At 43.1% G+C, this 18,820-nt stretch overlaps 1 protein-coding gene across 5 annotated transcripts in view; it reads right to left on the minus strand.

The window, feature by feature from the left end:
* Window positions 1–18,820, minus strand: part of DENND2B (DENN domain containing 2B) — a 155,246-nt gene that overhangs the window by 5,632 nt on the left and 130,794 nt on the right. For all 5 annotated transcript variants that reach the window (XM_048308377.1, XM_048308376.1, XM_048308379.1 and 2 more), the window contains one exon: window positions 15,848–15,996. In XM_048308377.1, the coding sequence (XP_048164334.1) occupies window positions 15,848–15,996 (149 nt within the window). The remainder of the gene's footprint in view (window positions 1–15,847; window positions 15,997–18,820) is intronic.

The raw sequence follows: 18,820 nt of genomic DNA on the forward strand, positions 1-18,820 counted from the left end.
TTAAAATCCTCAAGAAATACCAAATCAGAAATAAAAACAATCAATACTTATTCCAAAGTAATCAATACTTATTCCAAAGGAAAGCTGGTAAAAGCAACACGATTTTCAAAGATTGTGTATTTTTGACAACAGCATATTTTTATTATAATACTTTTTAAAGGGCTTATTAACCAACTTCAGTGATAAAGGTATTGATCCTGCCCAGCAGAGTACTCTAAAATTGGTATCTCCTAAATTTAAGGCTTGATATTATCATGGAAAATGTCATGCATATGTTGTCCTTCCATCTACTGAATCTGATTCTCTTTTGCAGTCACATGGTTTCCAAATGTTAAAAATTAAAGAACATCATTACCAAGCGAGTTTTAGCATCAGGGAAATAAAGACAGGTTCCCCATATCATAGATACAACATCTGCCTCTTGCTGGCTGAGGTGACAGAAATTTTGATCCAGTATGATTGAACTAATTTTCTCACACTGCAAACTTCTGCTGTGCTTAATGTAGCCACAAAGAACTATAAATAATAACTGCAGAGCTGTTACTGCTTTAAAATGCCGGGGAGAGATGCTCATTTCTTCTACTGCAAGACTTGGTGGAGACTTTAGGTGGCATCAGACCTCCACCAGAATAACCTTCATGAGCATTTTTACTTTAGTTGTGGATTATTCCAAGGCCAGAGGAAAGGTTTCACCTGTCTGTTCCTTCCAGTGATTAACCTTCAAAGTTTGCTGAATGAGAAATGTGAGAGTTAGAGGACAAAGAGAGAAAAAGTTGGGGAAGAACAAATACTTGTCTTTTACTGCAAATAATCTGTGGTTTGGTTTTAATGACACTTCCTTTAAGATCTGACAATCCCAGCATGGGTTTATAACATACGTTGCCTGACGCAAGGTTCTTGTAAAATGATGCATTTCTCTAATTTATATTTTTATATATAACAGGAAATGGTGCTGCCATTGTGGCATATTTTGGTCTCAAGCATCTCCCACAAAAAGCACAGCGGTGTGTTTTGGAAGAGCTGTGGATGGTACAGACTGCCAGCACTTTCTCAAGATCACTTCAATGACTCCCTGGCATTTTCACCTACTACAAATTCGGTCATCTTAGCTGAGCAACTAAAGAAAGAGCCATGTTAAGCTAAAAGCAGGAAAGCAAACATTCTTCTGCTCTTCAGTGAGTATTTTTTTCCTTTCTATAAAATGCCCTTTTGTAACATGTTGTTTTACATGCAGTGCTGTGACGTAAATCAGCCCCTGCATCCTCTTGTGCGTGGTATTCCCACGCTAGGGGAGGCTTCAGGCTCTGGCCCAGGACACTGGAATCTCTTCCTGCGCTTTCCCGGGAGCTGGCTGGGGCAGAGCAGAGCACAGGGAGCAGCCATGATGGGGCTGTCCTGCAGCAGCACCCCACGGGAGTCACGCCACCACCCTGTCAGCATTTCGGCCTCTGAATTTTAGGACTCTGCACACAGCTTTTCAAATTCAGCCTCAGAAAAATCTTTCCCTGTGGGACATCTCATCCCCATCAAACATTCCCTCCAAGCTTTCAGCCCCCAGAACCTCCTGCTGCCATCTGTCCTGGGCACTGCTCCCACAAAGGACAAAGTGCCTGTGTCTCTGCCCTAGCTGGAAAGATTCATATTTAGAATGGATACACACCTTTCACTTCAGTGAAATTTCACATTTTGTAAGGTAAAATTCAGAGATGATGGGTGTAAGGGAACCCCCAGCCTAAATCTCTAAAATACAGTTCAGATCCTTTTAAAGGGATATTATCAATGAGAAGCATATTTAATAAAGTAAAAAAGAAGGGCCTACCCTGGGAAACCAAGTCTGCTCCAGTTTCTCCTTTCAAAATGTGCAACCCACACATTATCCAACTGTTCTTGTTTATGAGAATTAAGCAGTAAGGTCAGATGGTTTATTTTCTTTAAGGTGTGTGAAGCACACAAAGTAAAGCAACAGAATAGTCCAAGTTAGATTTTCAAAATATTTTCACTTTTAATACTCTAGGGCAGTTCCAGAGAGCTGGTTTGGAGAGTGGGCTTTTCCATTTGGTCTGTGCAGTTTTAAAGGAATGCTGCATAATGTTCTAGCTGTTGTTCTACTGGAAAACACTTCTTTATTTCCATGGTTGTCATCTTGTAAAAAAATTATTTGGAATTTGCCAAGGTTTTGGTTCTCTCTATGCCTTTTATGCACTAGATTAAAAAAACCTTCAGTGTTTGATCTTCTCCCCGTGAAGGTAATAATACAAGATTATACAAGTATATTGAGACATTTCTTAATGACAAATTTCTCTTCAAGAGATCCTTTATCATGTTACAGGCAAAATACGACATTGCTTCTTTCCCACTCAAAGTTGATTTACGTTCCTCTGGGCTATTTTGTTTCCCAAATCATTTTCTCATGATAGCACACAGAACCTTTTCCTTGTTGTGTTGCTGGCTGGGGAGACACAAGCTCAGACTAAGAGCTGAGGCACCAGAATTTCAGACATAGCTGTGACTCTGCTGAATTTTGGAGACTGCTTAGACGGTTTAAGTCTATGTCAAAAAGCAAATGACTGTGACTTAACAAGAACCTTTTTGTCCTTTAGATAGGGAGGATGTCTGGTAGCAATGTCTAGTTTGGCCAACCAGCAAGTAACTACAAGCTTAGGCTGTATCTGTATCTTATCACAGCACAATTAGCACACTCTGAGAAGGACACGCTGTTGGACAGGGAATGGACACTGCCCTCACTGGGATGTTGGTGCTGGCTGTGCTTGTTTCAAGGACTGTGGTTTGTTGCACGCTGCAAGTCCCCTACTCTCTCAAACTGCTGAAGTCATATGCCGTTACACCTTCTACTCCCAATGGAAATATTCCACAAATACCCTTGGTAACTCTCTTTTCTTTGTAACAATAGCCAACAGTCATATTCCTTCCCACTTCCCCCTCTACACCTAGAATTTCTCACAGACCCAAGGGAGCCTCACACACTGAGAATCTCCCAAATCCAGGATTAAGCCTCTAGCACAGACAACCACTTGTGATGTGGTTTCCTGATCCCACCTTACTATTCACATGCGCCTCCCCAGTCATTTTGGCATTTCCATTGAAGGAGAAGCCAAAAATATCCCTTCCCTTCCTCCCGTTCTCCTGAGGGACAGACAAGCTTCCTCAGCCAGGAGAGGAGGGAGGCCACCCCTTACATGCAGGGCCAAGCCACACAGCAGCTCTTTCACCCTGGGCTGGTGCCAGCTCTGTGCTGTGCCAGTGCTCTGGACCATGCCCTGGACTGGGACCAACTCTCCAAATCTGGGCTCCTTGCTTCCTCACATTAAGAAACGTAGCCAAAAATGTAAATTCACAAAAAAGTGTTTCCACTGTTTACTTTTCCACAACCTTTTTATGTTCCTCATTTCTTGCTGCTGATTAAATGATGTTGCTTTGTCCATGTTTGCAGAAGTCTTTCATCTGCCTTGTTGACACATTCATGCTCCAGCCACAACCACTTTGAGACTGAGTTACCTCGCTGACACACATCCCTTGTCTGCTCAGGAGAGCTTCCTCCCACTTGAGGCTGGAGTCTGGAGGCTCTGTCCTCCTCAGGGGTAACCCCTTGACTCACACGGGTGTTACACACCCTCACCACAGGCTATGGCCCTGCTTTTCTGGGGCAGCTCCTACCCTTGGGCTGCTGATGAACTGCGTAGCAAAACTAGATCCCTGACACTTCCCTCCTACACCCTCCCATGCCTCTCCTGATCCTGGATTAACTCCAGGGTCTGACAGAGACAGAGGTCTGTGACAACTCTACAAGATAAAATAATCAGAGAAGTTTGCAGAATAAAGGACTCTGTGGAAAGGCTACAGGCCAAGGACTCAGCCCATCTCCACTCCAACACATACAGGCTGCAGAGGTGGAAAGGACAAAGCAGAAAACTTGAAAAGCATCAAAGTAAAGAGAAATGGAAGTAAAAACCGTGGCAGACTGGTGCACTTTGGGTGGAGATGGAGTGCAGGCAGCACTGCTGTTACTGTACTGGCAGTAATTCGGAGCAGAACTGTGCTGTGCCAGATACAGTGCACTCTAAGGCTCTGAAAAAATAAAGGTTTCTCTGGGTGCATAAGAATAAATAAGAGCAGCATTATAAATCAGGTGGGTAAGACTAAGTCATAGCATCAGGGACAAGATATAAATGAAAACTTCTCAGTATCAGAAGTGACAGTCTCCCAACTCCAGCTGTCTGTAAGGAGCTCCTGCAGCATTCCTGCAGGCCAGCTTTTGAAGCAAGCCCTTGAGGATGCCTGGCCTGTCGGAAGAGCTGGCTGACAACGGGACCATGTTGCTGCTTTCTTCCTGCTCTGCAGTGTGAGCGCTCAGCTCCAGGACTCCTCTGATCCCCAAGTGCTCTTCTCCTGAGACCCCCTGAGCCCCCACATCAATGGTTTGTCCTTCATTCCTGAGAACACATTTTTCGTTAACCCAGATACCACCAACTACTCACCAAAAAGGGCAGAGAGAAATAAAATAAGAATTCGAGAGTTCATTTGCTATAATGGTGCAGGATGTCTCCAGTTTTCCAGCCTGTATAAAACTATCAGACATGACGGTGTTTCTTCCCATACAAAATTATTGCTGTTTCTCTGTTTACCACTTCTAGGACACTTAAAAGGGAAAAAAAATCTTCAAATCGTGTCTTTTGAATCAAATCAAAGAAATTTCATGGGTTTGCAGCTTTTTGAACAAAAAGAACTACCCCATAAGGCCTGCAATTCCTGATGGCTCTGCGATACCTCCCTATTTGTAGGATTGCTTGCATTTGTAAGGCACTATTTTCACATGATCTGGATTCAAAATTTAACTTGTTTTCACTGATGTTTTTGAGCTTGTGTGTCTGCCTCTGGATAACCATTTTGTTTTCCAATTTAAAGCAAAGTTATATAGAAGCAAAGTAATTCAGGTAGGAAGGTACCTCAGGAGATCAACTGTTCCAATTCCCCCTTGCATGACATCAGATCAGTTCGTTTCCAAAACCAAATGAAATTATATGTTATTTTGTTATATTAAACATCTTTGCTGCACTTTTTTGTGAAAGGGTGGCATCCTTTGGCAAGGACTTGAAGGCTGGCAGGAGGGAGTGCCCTGTGTGCCAAGGACTCCTACCAGTGATGTGTAAACTCACTCTGATTTGGCTATGTTAGAAGCCATCTTAAAATAATATTTTTTGTGCATACTAAAAAGAGACTTATTTAGCTGCTAATTTCTTCAGAATAAATTGTTAGCACTAAGCAGAACCTCCCTTTGTAGCCCTGGGCTGTACTGAGAAATGAAGTCTCCTCTGGGAGAAAGAGATCATCTTCTTCCTGCAGGGAACCTGAGGGAAGGGAAGAGAAGAAAAGAAAAGGAAGGCAGGGAAGAGGCTGAATTAAATGCAAGGAGGTAAAATTAAGATCTGTGAGGCAGAACTGGGAGGAGAGGGAGACAAAAGGAGCCTGATGAGCAGGTGAAAAGGAAACGGAGGGCAAAGGGCCAGGATGTAAAAATTAAGGGACAAGACAGTGACTGGCTGGGCTGAACAATGCAAGGACCAGGGAAAACCACTTAATATGAACATGGTTAAAGCTCTGTCACACACACACAGCCAAATTAGATGAAGCTTGTTCCTCGCTGTTGCTATAGGTAGATGGAAGGACGTGAGGCTGTGTGATGCCAATTGCCCCTCCTCTGTCAGTACCAGAGATGCTGAGGGGCTGCAGCTGCAGGAGGGAAGGTCACACACCAGCACAGCTGAAGGTGACAGAAGCTCAAAGCCCACTTGTGGCACGATGGAAATCAAATATAACCAGTGCTCTACACTTCAGCCACTGCTGCTAAGCAGACAGATGCAAAACCAGTTTTATCAGGAATAATTCTCAAACTGCAAAGTTTCCTCCACAACAAATACATTTACCTGTATGGGAGAAGCAGAAGATTATGACCAAAACAAACACCAGAATTTGGCCTTAACATACTACTGTTTGACCCAAATTAATTCTAATCCAGTAAACTATCTGGGCACTAATAAAATAATTCTTTCCAATGATTACAGAGCAGCAGAAGTTACAATCAGTTCATGCCTCGCCTCACCAATTAAAGCATGAGGGGACATGGTTTAGGCTTTGATTCAACACAGTATTTCAGCACAAGTTTCAGGCTCAATTTACTTTCATTGTGCTGAAATACTTTGCCGAAATGAAGCCTCAAAGACCTTTATTTTCCCACTTCTGTTTTAATCAAACCAGCCCTCAAGACATGATAGCACCTTCTGAACCACAAGCTCCCTGACTGCTGTGGGAGAGGCTGCTGCAAAGGCAGCCTCTCATCAGCAAGGCATGTTGAAGCTTTGGAAATTTGAATAATTTTTTACTTTTCTAGAAGCCCTTCAGGGGTTGGGCAAACTACAGAGATTCCTTCAAGCCCTTCTACGGTGGTTGGAACCAGAGACTGTAATTTTTGAAGCTAATAAATATTGTAGTTTCATTTTAGTGTATTATTAGTATTTAAATTCTTTTTAATTTTTAGAATATAATTTATTTTTAAAGTCAAATAATTAGATTTTAACATCCTGGAGTGAGAATTCCCTGTGGCAGAATCCCTCTGTAAAGGCTCCAACACTGTGTAGGGGTACACAGGGAGGAGGACTCCCCTGCTGCTGCCAAGCTCTTCTCCTCACCTGACCTTCAGGTGAATCTGTGAAAATCTGGGTGTCTGCAGGAATTTTAGGATGGAGTGGTTGCATATGTGAGTCAAAAGAGAGTTCTGAAGTTGCTGAATTTCCTGTTAATAAATCTGACTTCTCTAGAATAATCAATGAGATGTTTAAAAGAGTGGGTTCATATTACATGGAAAATTGCATGAGTTTAGGCTGTAAAAGCCAGAGTAATATTTTGCATTGTGATTTATTTTATACAGCAAACACTTAAGAGGTGAACTAAGAGCCACAACCTGAGGTCTTTAGTAGCTGGTCTGAAGCATGCAGTTAATATTGTATCTCTGATCAATACCTGATCTCCTTCTTTTCAGGAAACACAGACAAATCTGTATGTGCATATTTTAGGTTACTTTTGATGTCACAGGAGACCTGCCAATGGAAGGCTCTGCTCCTAGTGTTTGAATCAAATAAGGAGTTCTCCAGTGTAAATGTGATGATGGATGGGAACACGTGCAATTCACATGAGGATCGTGGTGAGCCAGGTCCATTTGGGCTGTCTCAAATTCAGCAGCCAGTTCCAAACATTTCACGACTTAATCATCATACACACTGCAACAAATATTGCTACAGTCAATCTCTGGCACCGGGTAAAGAGCTCCCTACAGCACAAACAACAGATCTGCCCTGTGTGTTATGGGCTGAAACATCTCTTACCCAGCCTTGACATATATTCACGTGTATTACCAGCAGTGAGGTAACAACTCGGTCCAGAAGCAGGTGAGAATCCCTCACTCTGCGCAGGAGCTTGACAAAGCAAGAACATTACTCAACAAGTGAACTCTTCCCTGGGTGAGTGATTGCTCTGCCAGTCCAGCAGCACTGCCATTGCACCCTGTGCCCTCAGCCTCCAGGTCCATCTACTCCTCCTGAGCCAGGCTCTTCCCCTCCTGGCGAGCAGCAGCCTGATGCAGAAGTGAAAACCAAACTTTGCTTTTGCCAGGGGTGAAGGGCAGAGTCCAACCACAGTGGCTCCCCTAATTTGAGTGCTGACACATTTGCTGCAAGTGACCTTTGTGATATCTCATGGAATGCAAACAAGTGATAACACTGGCAGGGACAGGGGGGGCACTTAGACTGAGAAGGAAATGCATATTTTCCACATCACATCAGCCCAATTATCAGTTATTGTCCTTTGCAAAATCTTTTAACTGTGCTTACAACTCAAAGCCTGTAGCTGCTTAACCCTCACACCACTCAAATGGCAGTTTTGCCCCATGAAAATGAGCTCAGCCCAAACCCAAATCTTCTTTCACAAGAAGTAAGTCACACTTCAGGTTTTATCTGTTGCGTTCTACAGGGCAGCATGAGAACAGCCAAGCTTGTAAAACTGTCATAAAGGAATCCCAGTATGTCTTCACCTGTCTGGCAAAAGCAGTGCTGCAGTTCCTCATCAGCAGGGCACCAGTAACGCACTTACTTTTGGGACGTGCTCCAGTGACTACTGAAGGTGAGTTATGGACAACACAGGCAGCAATTCCTTTGTGCTACTGATGATTCCTGCTAGGAGATTTTTTTATGATGAACCAAAGGTTACAACCCTGTTTCTGGAATTGTTTTCCCTGACTTTGGTTCACAGAGCCATGGTTTACCTTGCTGCAGTGTCAATGAGCACAGTTCATGGAGCAGACTTGCCCAACATTTTGTGTCATCATCTGTGTCCCTTTTGTGGTCCCTCCTTCCCATACTTGACAGAAAACTAAGTGGGCAACATCTTCATTGGTAAACTCTTCTCTGGTCACATCCCCTTCAGCTTAAGTGTGTAACATCCTCTCGTGGTTTGTGCTGCTTTACCCTCCCAGCATGGATCCATCACTGACACTAACTGAACACGCTCGCACAGCTATACAGAGATGGACACCATGAACGATGATGTGCCCTCAGAGGTGCCTATTTTAAAGCCAATGGATTTTTCAGTCACATAAAGTAATTCAGATTTTCAAGTTTGATAATTAAACAACTCATTATGAGATATTATCAAACAAGAAGTGCAGGTTCATTCTGTCTATTCTTTTTGGTTTTCGTCCAAATTTTGCAAAAATTTCCAAAAGTTACCACAAGTTGCCACATTTTACTTCAGTAAGAGCTGCATTTTCAGAACCGAGCCCCCACCTTTCGGGAACACTGGGCGACAGACAGTGTGAGGTCCCACAGATAACCTGCAAAGCACAATCCTGGCTCATGCAAAGATCCAGGCTGCATGCCATGGAGCTGAGAGCTGCAGAGCAGAGAACACACTGTCAGGAGAGCTCTCTCTCTCAGAGAGTAGCTTTGAAGTACTTAATTTAAAAGAAAGCAGAGAACAGTTGATTAAAGGGGAATGTGGTGTTAACAAAGACAGTATTTTTTGCTCATGTAATACTTGTGTGTAAGCAAGGCACATGAAGGCCCCTGGAGAAAGACATGCAAAGTGCCCCACAGAATAAGGACTTGCCTTTTCAAGAAAATAGGATTTGGGGGAAGAAGTCATTGCTTTGACACATCAGCTACCTGCCCAAGCTTTGTCAGGTGGTTGCAAGAAAAAACAAATCTAGCATTTCCAAGTGTAAAGTTATCCTTTGTATCCACAGAGTTGCCCAATCCCTTTCCTGCAGGTCAGTTTGTTAGCACGAATCCATAATCCAGGTGCACCAGAGGAGTGTTAACTCCTTGTTCCTTCCACACTGGGACCTTTGCTCCCACCAGTCCTTCCTCACACTGGGAGTTTCAGATTCCCAGGCCACCTCTCCACTGTTAACAGGAGGACAGTTGTAAAGCAGGATGAAGTATTTTTCTAGGTTGTAACCAAACGAGGAGAGGAACAATCCCTAATCCTTCTCATTTAAAAGCTGAAAAGAGGGAATCTAAATCCTCTTGCAAGGAGCAAGAAGTCAGGTTGGGTAGATGTTGCAATTTACCGCCATGTGCCAATAAGCAATCCAGAAAGGAATTACCAAGCAACATGGTCGTCTTCTTATCCCATTTCCTTTCATGGGGAAGACACAGAATTTTTTTGCACAAATTGTAAGTGGAAAAATTATGTTTTCTCACTGTAGAGCACTGGCCAAAGCCTGGAGTGACATAAATAAATACCACTGGAAAATAGGGGAGGAGGGAAGGAAGAAAAGGAAAATTACACAAGCTCTACCCTTCTTGGGACATGGCATACTAAAAATGCCACTGGAGTTTACTGCACATTAAAAATGTCACTATTAGGTTGTTTTCTCTGGGACTGTGGAATATTAAACAAGCCAGAGACTTCAAATGTTCATTTTGTTTCTTGGGCTGTCTCTTTTGCCTGACACACATTTTCTTACTGCCCATGCTCTGTTGGCATCAGCCATCACACAATCTAAGTGCTGGAGAAAGTAATCCAAGTGGTACATAATGTAAGTACCTTGAGAAGAGGGAGTAAACTGCAAAATTTCTCTCAAGAATCTTGGGAGACAGCTCTGCTAGCCCCCCTCAACAGGGGCTGCTCTGGCTCTCACTGGAGGAAACAGAAGCTCTCTGGTTACGTACATAAGAAATGGATGTTTTTGCTCTAGAATAAATTCTGTCTACTAGGCATGATTGCACACTGGATAATTATAGAAGGGCTCATTCCTTCCACTGCAGAAATTAGTGAAAGAAATTCTCGAGCTTATCTTCAGCATATCAGACCAGACAAGCACAACCATCCTGCCAGTATTAAGAAAGCACTTCAAGTTCTTTGGATAAAAATACACCAGATGAAATGTCAGCTATCCATACTTCTTCCAGGTTTAGACAGAAGATCTGTGAGCTATTACACATTCCACAGGTTCAGTAGTTTGCATCTCCAAACATCTTCTTCAATTCACAGTTGATAATTTAAAAACTATCAAGACCCTGTAACCTGTGCTCAGAAATGGTACAGGCCAGTCAAAGACTGGCAGCAGTAAATTCTCCCTCACAAGTTGGCTTCTGGCATGTATTTGTTGTCAAATTTCTCTCACCCTTCTTTTTGTGGAGGTTTTTGTGACAGGGAGAGTAAAAGAAATCTTTATTACTGGCCAAAGCTCACATCTGTTTACCAAGCACACTTCTGTCTGTACTAATACACGTGTTTTTACCTTTTAAACTGCAGGTTGGCGGACTTTACAAATGTTACAAGATGACAGCTACTGGAAAGGAGCATTCCCAGGCAGCTGGTGAAGCTGTTCAGACCTGTCATTGCCATGATTCTTTTGTAAGAATTAAATCCTACTTTTGTTAATAAAAAGGGAACAATAAGGAAATAGGGAATGAGCTTGCACTTCAGTAATATGCCCCAGAGTTTAGCTACTCTTGCTTTTCCACTTGACCTTGCTACAGGACCGAGGAGCAATGATTTACTACTGAAACACTGCCACTTATCTCTTATTTAAATTTGAATATTTTAACTTGAGCTACAAGATCTTGCTATGATTTTGGCTGCTAGGTTAAAGGATGTTTTTAGGGAGGCACCAAGAAATGGGGGCCAGGCTACCTCACAACTCTTGCTGCCAGTTTCTAGCATGGCCCCAAAACAACAGATTCAAACATGAGGAGAAGCATCACCACTCCCTGAACATCCTGGGCATAGCACAGACAGCCCTAAGCTGTGTCTGTGCGTGAGAATAGGGAAGCGCTGCTGTTTGTTCTGAAAGCCTTTGCCCTTGAATACAAGTACACTCTGCTCCCCTTTTGCTCCACAGTTAACAGAGACATGCCTGCGGGATGACTTCCCCACTATTTACATATTTATGCTCTGTCCTTTATTAGTCAGTGTTTCTGTCTCCAGCCCATAACCTTTGGTCAGGTCTGGGATTCGCCTGGACTTTCTACAGTTGCTGGAAGACAGATTTCTCCTGCAGTTCAAAATACTGTCAGGAGGGGTAGGGTTAGGGTTTTTTTTCCCTGAGGCCCATGCTCCTGCTTCACTGAGAAGTAGCTGAAATATCTCATATAAAACCAGAATTCACAACAATGAAACGTTGTTTTGTCTTTTACAAGAGCAGGGGCTCTACAGAAGCCTTGCACAGTCCCAAAAGTTTTCGAAAGGCCACTGAGAGGAATACTGGAGGATTTGGATCCACAGCAAAAAACAAGCCTCATCCAAACATTCCCACTGACTGTGGCTGGCATTGGACTGGACCCATATATGAAATGTAAGCAAAATATCCTCAAAGTCCTTCACAATATAGTGGATACAGCAAGAGTGGTTTTTATTTATAAAAAATGGGGTTATAACAAAAGGACATTGCTATGTCCAGGGCCTTCCTTTCCCCCTCTCCAAACATTCCGGGGAAAAGGCAAAGAGACTGTTCTCACATACACGGATACATCACCTCCTCAGCAAACACATCCACAAATTTGTTTCCCCAGCATAAAACTAGAACAAGCAGAGAAGTATTTTTCTTCCAATGTTTGCTTTCTATTTATTTTCTGTTGCTACCTTTGTGCCTGCAGCAAGGTCAATGTTCCTGAGCCCCAGGACCCACTGGTTTTGCATCTGCTGCTTTTCAAACCTCAGAGGATGGCACTAGAGCAGCTCCTCCTGTGCAGCTGGCAGGCATGGGACTGCTCCAGAGTTGGGGTGACCAGGCAGAATGTTGGGAACATAAACAGGGGGTCCCAGTGGGACAGGGATTAGAAGTGGGATTGGGATATACCACCTCAGCTGTGCTTTCAGCAGATTTTTAAGGAATTGGAGCCTTGAGTTACCTCTTTGAGAGTTGTGGTATTATTATTATTATTATTATTATTCCAAGTTTCTTTATCGTTATTTTTGTTTCTTTGTTGTCTTCATGACTGTTCACGGAGACCAAAATTCTGAAAGGTCGCTGGCAGATTCACATTCATTTTTGAAGATGAGCAAATAGCTGCAGGGATTTATTCACCCAATTTCAAGCAGAAAAAATACATAATCAACTTATTGGAGGGAAAAATACCCAAACCTGACTGCACATATCTAACCAGGGCAACCTCACAGTGCTGTCATTCAGAACTTCACTGTTGTTTCCTCACTACTTGGGAGCATCACTCTCTGTGTTGACAAACAACAACTTCTTCCTGCAAAGACCAAGGACTTTAAATTTTGGCACATTCTGGGTACTATAAGAACCATAAATAACAACTTATTGAATGAATCTCACTCCACTAGGCATGACTTTCCCAAACCTGTATAATGTGTGAAATCATTTATTGCTGGGAGACCCACTAAACAGGCAGCCACAAAAGCCCAATGCATCTTACTGTTTGAAGCCTAAACCTCAACACCATTTATTTCTAAGCTAGTTTTTGGGTACATACAGAAATCAAACCCTTGTAAAATCATTTTAATTTCCTGCTCTCATTCTTTGGGCACAGAGTGGACCTGTAAGATATTTCACTTTTTTTTTTCCACATTACTGGTAAACTCCAGTTTCAGCCAGGATGCCCATAAACAAAACTCATGTCAGACAAGGCAAAGGTTCCAAGAAGACAGTTACTAGCTCAAAGCCAGAGTGTTTCATTTTAGACTTCATCCCTATTTAAACCACGAAAATCTCAGTAAGTATTGAATTTAAATCCACTGTCACTTTCTCCAGGCCTTTGTCAAAGGACTCATTATTAGCTTCTGGTTTATAGTACCTCCTAGATCCCCATGCTGAGAGGGACCACACTGAATAAAGCAGAGCTGCTGCACACACAGCAAGAAGCAGCCTCCACCCCAGAGTGTTTGGGACCCCAGACAGACCAGACAAAAGATAAGAAAGAGGTGCTTATGTTTCCAGCATGTGACATTCAGCAGGTCAGAGGGTTCAGAAGTCTGAATCCAGAACCTTATCTACCACACCAGATTTTGTAATCCTCTTATCAAATGAAACAAAGTATATAGATACAATAAAGGGTATATGTGGATATAGAAAAGCATATGAATCCAAGCCATTTTGTAAGAAAGGTTCTGTCCCTTCTTACAGGAGCAACCACAAAACCACCCAAGCCTCTCAGATCCATCTGAATCCTCTCTTTTCTCATGTGTAATGGCCCCTATCCCAGGGCCCCCTCTCACACTGAATCAACAGCTCACTGGGTAACAGTTTCTGCAGGAGAGCACAATGTTTGGGTATGTGTTTACCAAGAGGGATCTTTATCATTTCTGGTTCCTGTTGGTCCTGGTGCCCTCTTTCTGTGTGCCAAAAGGGTGAGCAGCACACTGCCTGTAAGCAGAACTCTCTTATTCCCTGCTCCAAGGCCTGTGGGACTAGGCAGCTATCAAGAGAAAGGTAATTGCACAGGCAAGCCTGAACTTCAAGCCAGGGCTGCAATGTGTGTAAAACCCTGGCTGCCTGATGAAGTCCTGGGTTACCACAAGCCCTCAGTATCAGCAACACAGCTGTTTTCCATGCCAAGCTACCTCGAGCCTGTCAAAGTAGGTTTAAATGTTGATTTTCTCTGCACAGTGCCCCGAGCATTATATGACATTGGCTAGGCCAGCTGTCCCAGGGAAATGCTCCAGGGAATGGCTGCTGTCTGTCTTCTCCCTCATGGCTGAGGATCTCTCCCACAGCAAGCCATCCCTGCAGGACAGTGCCTATGGTTCACAGAACACTACAGAGGAACAACTGGGAGCTCCAGAGCAGAGCAGCAGTTGGCAGCAGCACAGCAGGGCCCTCACTTTCGCTGCACCATTTCTGTGAGTTCCCACTCAGATCACTGTGCCATTGGAAGGAATGCAGACCTGTGTCAATCTGAATTACAGTCAGACTTGTGGGTGCTGAAAGAATGGTAAAACAGAAACAGAATGAGGTAAGTAAACATGCTGTAGGAAAAGTCAGAAGGAATGCACCAACAGTATTTTCTAAAGCTACTTGCCCCAATATTCGTGGTGTGATTCATGTATCTACTAAAGTACTGCAGAAACCCTGGACTAGTTACACAATTCTCATCATGGGTTTATGTGAAATTAAGTCATCCCAAATGGTCATTCAAACCAAGGGTTACTGACAAGAAAAGGGATGAAATAAAATGTTCCTGTTGTTCTAGACACAAAAAAGACTGCTAAGGAAGTAACTTTATAACCTGAGAAGGGTCTACAGCTTTAAGAAATTCTCCCCTAAAGGTTGTAAAGCTTTTACTATGCGAAGTATTTTTGCTATTATATACACTGGCGGCCACTAAGTGCAGCTATTATTTCTGGCGGTCATTCAGAGGAGGTCGGGACTGATAAAGTGTTTAACAGAGTTTGTTTGGGTAGATCCATCTGTGTTTTTAACTTCCCATACAGTCTCTGGTGTCCTTTTAAAAGATGCTGGATGTTCCTGAGTCTAATAAATTACAGGCATTATTTTTATTTGCCATTTTTTATTCTTTATCATGCCACAGCAAAGGACGTCTTCTTTACATTGCCCACACTCTTCTGTATGGATTACACAAGCATCTAAAAAATAGGATGTTTCTTTGCTATGGGGCAGGGGTGCAGCTTACACATTTCCTTGGGAAAGGCCATGTGAAGTTGTGGCCTGTCGCTCTCAGTCCTTACACCCTGGGGTGAGTTCATGCTTCAGAGGAACCAAAAGGAGAGATTGCAATCAAAAGGCAGGGAAGCAAAAGGTGTGTTGAAGTGTTGTAGCAAGGAGCCCAAGATGGAGCTTCCAAAAGGAAATGTTTTCAGGTCACGTGAGCACCAGGAAAAATATCCCAAATAGTTGGGAAGGACTGTGATAGCAGTTTAACACTCCCACTGGATGGGTTTGGTAGGGCAGGAACTGAAAGACAGCACCAACATAAACTCTCTGTACTGCATGGAGCAAAACCAGGGGAGCTCTCAGCACTGCATGAGCACAAGGTGAAGCACCTCAGTGACAACTTCTGCTACTCTTTATGAGTACTCCGTGTCCGAAACCTGAAAAGAAACCTTGCTGGGACTACATTGCTTCAAAATGCTGTGCAAACATTTGCTGACACTGAAGCAGGTGAGAACTGGTATTGCTATTTTACAGATGGGAAAGTAAGACAGAACATCCATGGATGTAAAAAGACATTTAAATCCTCCAGTGAGAGGATCCTTACATCTGAAAACCATTCTGTATGTTTCATAAAGCCCTTTGTACCCAGAGATAGCACTGTCTTGTGTGTGTGCCTGAGGTGCCTGCAGCACTTACCTGAGCTTGTCTGCTACGAAGATGACGCGGCGCTCCAGCAGGAGGGAGGCAAAGATGCGGATGATCTGCCGCACGCTGAGGCACTTGAACAGGCACTCAAAGTCCACGTGTTCCAGGCGGGAGTCCATGGGCCTCCGCAGCTCAATGACCTGGACACACCCAACACACAGCAGTCAGCAGCGCTGGGCAAGGCCGGCAGTGCCAGCGGCCCGGGAGCCAGCCCGGCCCTCCAGCACTGTCCCGTGCTTGCCTGGCGAGGGGACACTGACTGAACCCCAGCCCCCCGTGCAAACCGAGGCTGCAGGCACAGCGCTCCAGAAAAACGGTGTATTGCACAATTCCTGTCATGCCATTCTTCCCAGAATACAGCTGTGTGCACTGTCTGCTGTCATCTCCAAGGGAAGCATAATTCTCCCTTCCAAACATTCTGTCAGAGATGCAAAGCTTGCCTGAGTCAAGAGTATGAAGCAAGTAACAATCAAACACTGGAGCTGGAAGCTTACAGGGATAAAATAGCCATAAAGACAAGGTAAATTGGGTTCTAAGCTTGGCTAACAATTCATATTAACATCTAGAGAGGAGCCTGGGACTCAACTAAAAGGCCAGGAAGACTTTAAACCAAATGTACTTCATTTCCACTCCTCTGTGATGTGTAATTCACTAGATAGTGTTCAAAACCTTTCTCTTTTCATATAAAGATACGTACGTATATATATTTTTATATACTTAACTGGGGAGTCAGGACAAGGTCTTAGATGGTGAGTTGTGACATCCCTTTACAGTCTAATTTTCATACTTCATCCATGACCTCAGGCCCTCTCCTTCCTTTTCTCAAATGCCTTTTTCCTTGATTCCTTTATTATATCTTCCTTTTACTCTGCAATTCACATGTTCAGATGTGGAACTTGAAGGCAGAGGACAGAAAAAAGAAGAGGGAAAAATAACGTGAAGAAGAAAGTAACAGAAGGAAGAAAATACGAAGCACAAGACAGCAAATGATGGACTATTGAGGAATTTGAGGAAACAGAAGGGAAAGGGAAAAAGCTGGCCAACTTGAAGCTGTGTTGAAATCTCTGAATATATATTAACAGGAACATGTATGCATCTTCTTCTTTCCATATGTCCAAAAATCACCGTCACTTTATTGCTTTAGACTACTCTTATGCTTTCATGCACATGACACCACATTTCACAAGTGTACTGGATCCAGTTTAACTGGAGTAGCCCTTACAAAATCCCTCACAAATACTGTTTTTAAGGATATGCTCAAGATCACAGGATACTGTAAACAAAGTAAGTTCATATCACTTTAGTTGTGATATTGTTTGTGATCAGTAACACGCAACTGTAAAAAGAAAGCCACTCTTAGAACAGTATCTGTGCATAGATTTGATTTTTTTAGGCCTGAAACACAGGAACATTATGATGTATAGACACCCATCACTCAGCTGTTGCCCCAAAGAGCAGTAAGAAACAAATTGTGGAGGGACTGTACTAGGAATGGCTCCTTGGAAATGCTGCCTAACTCTTCCTCACAATCAGCAAAGGTGCCCACTTCCATTCCTTTGCACTGAGATTGCAAGCTCAAATCAAGTGTATGTGCCAAATCATGAGGAGCTGATTCTACTGCAAACCTTCCAACATGAAAATCTTGCTGCAGGGTAGGATGCAATGCAAGTTACGGCAGCTTTTACAAATACCAGGAATGTTTTCTGCTGCCTCAGTCTGCTCATCACAAAGAAATATACTGTCTGCTTCCCAATTAATCATCATCTTTGTTTAGGCAAGAGGAGCCACAATGGAAGGACAAGATTCTGTTCCTAATTAAGCCAGTGCATTCCATTTAAATAACGAGTTTGTACTAGCACAACAGAGAGCAAAGCTCAGCCAGAAGAGAGTTGTTTGTTTGTTGGAATTATCTCAATGTTTTTCTCTGGGAGAGTTCAGAAGCTTGAGCAGAGGATAGAGAAGTTGCAGATCCGTGGCTCCCAGATACATTCACACAGAAAAAGCATTGTCAGATCTTTCCCCTGTTATGCCAATCACCCTTTCAGACGCTGTTTCTCCAGAAGAAAATGCAGGTGACTTTAAAATGCCTTGCAGGTCACTTATACAAAGAACATTTTACATTTCATACCAGCTTACTCCATACATTACAGGCCCACTCCATTGAAGTCAGTGGCATTACATTTAGAGAAAATATGATTCAATGCAAAAATAACAAAAGCACTGTAAAACTAACCCTAAGGAATGTAAAACAACCCTAAAGGGGAGCGGTTTTTTCCTGCTTTCACTAACTGGGACAAATTCTATTCCTATCTTCAGGGATGTATCCCTTCTATATCCTTTGCCCATCTGAGTGGAGCAGAATTTGACATGGTTGGCCAGCCCCAAGTTGCAAAAGCCTTTTAATCAATACTGCCATTTTCCAGTAAGGCATATGTTGTCTAAAGCTAGGCTTCTAGCTACTTGAGTCAGGAGTAAAAAGAAATGACATCTATTATATGTGAGCACACACATGAAAGTTTTACATGACATGCTTTTCTTTGAGGGCCAGTTTAAAGGTATTTATGGCCAAAGAGAGCCATTTAAATGCTGCTGGTCACTCCTACCAATGCCAGGACCAGCAGTAATGAAGTTTGAAATAACAAGCAGCTGCTGAAGCGTTCAGGTACAGACAGCATGGGAAATTCACACTTGCCTCTTATCACTGTGATAAAGCCCAGCAATGCTGCAGTCTCTGAACTGCAGTAGGCCAGACACACAGAGACATTTGTGTTGGCTGTTTTTCTTACACACAACTTAGTAAACATGAAATAATAAATACATAACCATAAATTGGCTTATAATCATCAATGGGAACTAGCATTAGCATATCCACAGTGGTGCAGCTCCTGCTCTGCTCATTTTGAAGGTGTGCCACCCCACCTCCCTGTAGGATCTGTTTGCTTCCTCCTGTTTTTCTTTTGCTGT

This window comes from Corvus hawaiiensis, chromosome 6 (genome assembly GCF_020740725.1).
Source record: "Corvus hawaiiensis isolate bCorHaw1 chromosome 6, bCorHaw1.pri.cur, whole genome shotgun sequence".
In the NCBI taxonomy this organism is placed as follows: Eukaryota; Metazoa; Chordata; class Aves; order Passeriformes; family Corvidae; genus Corvus; species Corvus hawaiiensis.